This window comes from Lepidochelys kempii, chromosome 12 (assembly GCF_965140285.1).
Source record: "Lepidochelys kempii isolate rLepKem1 chromosome 12, rLepKem1.hap1, whole genome shotgun sequence".
NCBI lineage: Eukaryota > Metazoa > Chordata > Testudines > Cheloniidae > Lepidochelys > Lepidochelys kempii.
The window spans coordinates 9,608,116-9,614,115 of NC_136391.1; the positions used below are offsets into that span (position 1 = coordinate 9,608,116).

General features: G+C 36.7%; 1 protein-coding gene across 7 annotated transcripts in view; it reads left to right on the forward strand.

Moving 5' to 3' along the window:
- CBFB (core-binding factor subunit beta) overlaps positions 1–5,660 on the forward strand; it is a 64,312-nt gene extending 58,652 nt beyond the window's left edge. For all 7 annotated transcript variants that reach the window (XM_073307485.2, XM_073307484.2, XM_073307489.2 and 4 more), the window contains one exon: positions 3,431–5,660. In XM_073307485.2, the coding sequence (XP_073163586.1) occupies positions 3,431–3,450 (20 nt within the window). In that variant the 3' untranslated portion in view covers positions 3,451–5,660. The remainder of the gene's footprint in view (positions 1–3,430) is intronic.
- The last annotated feature ends 340 nt before the right edge of the window (positions 5,661–6,000 follow it).

Here is a 6,000-nt window from a genome sequence, read left to right on the forward strand (position 1 = left end):
GTGCAGAGGGCAATGTGAAATTTGACAAGTGGGGATAAGTTAGGAGGGGCAGTTATAGAGAGAGCTTTGAAGGTGGTCTGACAAGAAGTTTAAATTTGATAGAATATGAATCCCGCTATTAGCTTCCCATCCAAAAAAGGGAGTTACATGAACAAGTCACTGCACAAGAGAGAGGAGTTTCGAAACAGCATTTTGTATGTACTGAAGGGTGTCAATTTGTTTGTTTGGGAGGTCAGAGAGGAATGGTAGTCTAGACCATAGCTAGTGAGGTCCTGAACTCAAGAGCTGGCTATAGAGACAGAGGGGAAATGACAGATCTTAGAGATGTTCAGGAAGAAATAGTGGTAGTGTTTGAATATGGCCTGGATGGGTGAAGAGGGAGCAGTCAAAAAAACCTACCAGATCCTGGGCCTGAACGATGGTGGTGTCAGCTGAGGTGAAAAAGGAACCATAACTTTTTAACACTTTACTAGCCACAGGAGTTGAGCTCCTTGTAGTAGCAGCCATTAAAAATTTTGTGTTTAGGCGATGTATGCTTTGCTGCATAAATCCATGGTGGATGAGGAATTCAAATGGCCATATAGCTGCAGAGGAAACACTAAAATATATGGGATTTAATTTGTCCTCAACTATCAGTGTTCCAGGACAAATGGTAAGATTTCCAGGGCTTACATGTAGGCTTGCTGTGATACTTGTCATTAAGAGAGTAGACAGGGTGGGGATATACTTGAGAAGAGAACTAAGGTTAGAGAACTTAACTCTCCACTTTCAGATTTATATTTTTTAATTGTCAGTTTAGAAATTCCTTGATTTTGGACACTTGTGTTTATGAAAATGACAACATCTTATTCAGATGTTTATCTTCTAAGATTATATTTATAACCCGAACTGCAGGTTAATGATTTGTTGTGTTCGGGTTTTGTTGTGGTTTTTTGTTTGTTTGTTTGTTTTTTTGGCTGGGGATTTATTTTTAGACTCTTAAAATGTTCTCACCAGAGTATATATGATTTCAAAATTATGAACAGTTTGACCATTGTCAGCCTTAAATGGATTTCCTCTAGCAACAGATCAAAAAATGTATTGGCCTTTATAGCTGCAGGCAAATGCCTCCGAAAACAGAATATTCTTCATGGTTTCTGAATCCTATTATTCTGTGCGGTGATACTTCTTCACTTGAGCTGGTTGCTGTTTGCACAATAAGGAAATAAAAACTTAACTAGTGAGGCAAGAGAGACAGTTTGACACACCACCAAGAGGACAGACCTGCCATATTACTGTGTTATCAACATAATGAAAAGTAACATTTTATATTAGCTGAACAGCTTCTTCTCTAATTGTTTTGGTTAGTCTTGATCCTGATGGAGTTGGTATTGTGATTAACTCAAATATTTAGAGAGATTCATTTCTTGCATTTTTAGAAGCATTGACATTAAAAATGTGGCCTGTTTCTGTCATAGAACAAGAAAATACATCCTATGCACTGTTAGATGTTTTTACTGGATCTCTGTCTCAAATTTTGGTATTATTACTCATGACTTAAGTAGCAGAAAATCTGATACAGTTTTAATGGATTTATTTATATTTCGTGGGTGTGTGGGTGGGTGGGTGTTAATTCTTCACTCCAAAACAGGATTATAGTTAACATCTATCATATTAATAAATTTCAGGAGAGGATTTATTTGGGATTAATGCTTGTGTGTAAAGCTGCCCTGTTATACTGTAGACATCCCATCTAAGGTCCTGCAAATGCTTACAAATGTTTAATTTTACACATGTGAATAGTCCCACTGACTTGAATAGGACTACTTATGCATAAAGTCAAGCAAGTATGTATTTGCAGGATTGAGGCCCAAGTTAACAGCTTTCTTCTCTGGCCTGGCGTTGGAGTCACTGAGATGTATCGTCCTGATTGACTTAAAGTTCTGAGTACATGAAGCTCTTACAGAGTGGTCTGAAATACTATAGTTTCATGGTTGTTATTCCAGGTAAAAGAGAACTCAGTGTACAGGTGGATGGATGTACTACAGATCTTAAACGAAATGTTAAGTTTGGATACTGGGAGAGTGAAGACCAAATTCTTGTCATGATTTGACTGTTGTCTCCAGGCTGCTTGTCCAGTTGAGATGTAGAACCCCAGCAGACGTGGACGTGCCAAACTGAGGATCTAGATTTTTGTCACGGAAAATTTGTGGTACAGACAGAGGTCATGTATCCATGATGAGTCTCCTGGAGCTGTCATCAGCCTTTGACCATAATACTGATTCTGAGGTTATGGAGATTTTTCACATGGTATCTAGCAGGAGTGGACAGACTGTGCTTCAGTGACTCTTATTCCTTCCTGTCAGAGAGATTCCAGAGGCTGGTGATGGGCAGTTTCTCATTGCCCCCAGCAAGCATTTTTGCAGGCTTCTAGTCTCACTTTGGTTCAGTTTTTGTATGTGGGTGGTAGGGGAGATTGTGAGATGGGTGGGCTGCATTGTCACCATTGTGTGGCTGGCATTCAGCTCTGCATTATTGTCTGATCGAGACAATGCAGTCACTTGGTTTTCCGAATGGTTGACCTCAGTTAAAGCATGGATAAAAAGGTCAGCAGAAGCTCAAGTCAGACAAGAGGGTGGTGATGCTGGTGAGTAGGGGATGAATTTGCAGGAAACAGCAGGGCTGATATCTGCACCTCCAATTAAAGGAATGTTTCCATCCTTTTTTCAAATGAGGCGTGCATCTTTTTGGCTTCAAAGAGACTACATAAAGGTCTGTCCTCTGACGCAGACTTAACCATACTTATCCATGCCTTTGTTAGCTCCAGATTGTATTAGTGCAACATGCTATCCATAGGGCTGCACTGGAAGACATCTAGACACTTCATTTTTTGACAGAATGCTGCCATTTGCCTACTTAGTGCAAGTCTATTGTACCTGTCCTCCGTAGACTTCACTGTCCTCTAGTTGCCTTCTAAGAACAGTGCAAGGTGTTGAATTTGATCTGTGAAGCCTTAGATGGTTGGAGTCTGTACTATATTTAGTAGCCACTCTGCTACCTCGGACCTCTCCCATCTGTTGAAATAAATTAAGTAGTAATTTAACAGTCCTTAGATTTGAACATCAGGAACTTGTGACACAGCATTTTCAGCGTAGGGTTTTCTACTCCAGGGTGTTCTTCCTCTGCTGGTCCATCAAAACCAGAACCAGACCTTCAAAGGATTGTGTGAAGTCTTGCTTTTACTAAAGTTTTTGCATGAAGGTGGGTGATTAAGTAGGGGGTATTGATGGTATTTTTGTATTTATAGTATGTATTTAACCATTTGAAGTGTAAATTTTGTGTCATGGAATTATTTGTGGTCATAAGCTTGTAATTAATGCATTTAAAAAATCAACTAAACTGATATTTCCAAACCATACCTTTAACTTTGAACATATATTTATTAATACAGGCAAGAAGACAAGACCCTAGTCCTGGATCTAACTTAGGAAGTGGTGATGACCTCAAACTGCGTTAATCAACAGCAGCAGCAGACGTGCCATGGGTCTGCACATATGCATTGCTTATACTTGGCAAAAGATTAAATAAAAGACCAGAAACTGTGATAACTGGGTTACTATGGTCTATTTCCTGACCTGCGGCAGTCACAACCAGCATGAACTGCCATGGTTTGCACTATGTTTATGTTACAATATCTGCATTTCCTATTGTAAGCATGTAGCCAGTGGCAATTTGAGATTGTTTTTCTATGCAAGCTTATTTTTGTTGGCACTATTTTAGTGAAATGGAAACTTAAGCAGCTATAAACCATTTTCCTCAACTCTAATAAAAAAAATTGTCACCTAAAAATAGGTCAAGACATTGCAGATTACAATTTTTTTTTTGTTTTTGGTAAATTGCTGGAAGCCAAGGCTTTCCAAGCTTAATTTTTTTTATATGGGCTTTGGAAGTTTTGGTTGTCATTATTGTGCTCCTGCTCTATTTTAGATATGCATTCTTGTCTTTTTTGCAATTTTCTTTATCTTCAAAATTTGCAAGACATTTTAAAGACTTCTGACATTTTTTGCATTATTTACAAGCTAAACCCAATAGCACAGAGCTGTCAATCAACTTTCTAACATGCATGTTTGATTGTTAAAGTTGCAATATCCTTTTAACTGCTAGCAATTCATTGGTTCCATTTCTTACAATAAAATGTTTTTAAAATATTTTTGATGTCACTGCATTCTGCCCCAGGATCTAACCTAGCTTCTATTCTGTACTAAATGAGTTTGGGTGGTAAATATAGCCCTGTATATAGTACCTACTGAGACTCCTAGGAAGTTGCAGGCTGGCTTCTGTTTTATTCAGGGATTTTTTTAAATAGTTCTGGAAAGGGATATTGCAACTTCACGATTGCATTTGACAGCATGTTAAACTGGGGACAAAGGTGATCAGCTGCAATGGTGATATTGTATTAAAAATCATGTCCAAGATATCTGCTTTAAGTGTATTTTATATCTTATGCTTTTTGTAAATTTATGCTGAATGATGAAAGGAGAGATTTGGGGTTGTGTAGAATCTCTCATACTGTCCATAGGACACTTTCTTTTATTAAATCGTCTACATATAAAACTAATTTACAGTATATATGGCATTTTCCAACAGGGTAAGATTTGGGATGGATTCATTTGTGTGAATAATTTTTGTAAACAGGCTTATTCCCAATTTTCCATCAACATCCATTACTTTAAAGAAAAAACTGGAAACGGCAGTGTCATTTGGCATTGTTTGAAGCTGATGCTTTCTGTATAGCTTAATTAATTTTTTGTTATTTGAAATGATCTTTAATATTAAAATGCTGAAGCTAGACCACTTATTTTAAAGAAAAAATTATGGTTTCATGATAAATTTTGAAAATGAACTGAAATTGTGTATGATTAGGATCATTAAACATTTGTTTTTATATGGTACCCTTACTGATGGCAAAACATTTGAATTGAAATTATATGAGGTCTTGCAAAAGTATAAACAAATAATGGAAATGTGACTGGGACTCCTTGTACATTAATACCATGAATATTTAACAGTTCGCTAAGACAGTTGTCTGTAACTGCTGTGACAACATCAAAAAATGGAAATACTTTGATATTGATACATACATTTAAATTTGGCTAATCTGACAGAGAAGGTTTCACATTCTTTGTGGTTCATTTTATTTTCCCTCTCCCCTTCCCTGAAGAAGCATTTTTTTTCTAAAAAGCTTCTGTAATGTGATATTTAAGGTACCCATTGTTCTCGTCCTGGATCCTCTCTGCATCCCCTGTATTTTCAATGGAATAGTATGAAGATTTATTTTACATAATTTTCCTAATGGTTTCAGATCATGGTTCCAAACCATAAGTACATGGGAAATTATACTATCAGATATAAACTTTACTATCTTTGTGTAAATACTGAACTTTCCCTATCATCATTTAGCATTGTGCTGCTTACTATATCTTAATGCTGGCATTAAGATCAGAAACCCTTACCCTCTGCTGGTTAGTGCAGACTTTTTAAAGTACGTTTTAAGTTATTGATGCAATTTGATATTTTTCATAATTTCTATTTAAACAGAAGTTGCATCATCCTTTCTTGAATTCGTCTCCTTTAAGAGTTGCCTTAAGCTACAGGATTGCTTTTGCTACCTTTTGTGTTGTATGTTTAACTTTCATAATAAACTTCTGTGTAGTGAAAACAAATGGCTATCAGTTTTATTTCTGACCATTTTAGTGATCATCGCTAACAGGTTTGTTTCCAAATTGCTGTCATTTGTCATTTCCAAACTTACTGTCCATTTTAAAAGCAACAGTGACATCCAGTGGTCATTTCATCTCATCCTAACATCCCCTTTTAGTATTGATATTCCACAAATATTAAAGATTCCCAAAGTACTTACCATTATTGTAAGGGCACACTGTCAAGGTTGAAAATTTGACTGACTTTTCTTGAAAGAGTTTTTTTGCATGTAGTTTGACAACCAGATTTACTCTAACCGTA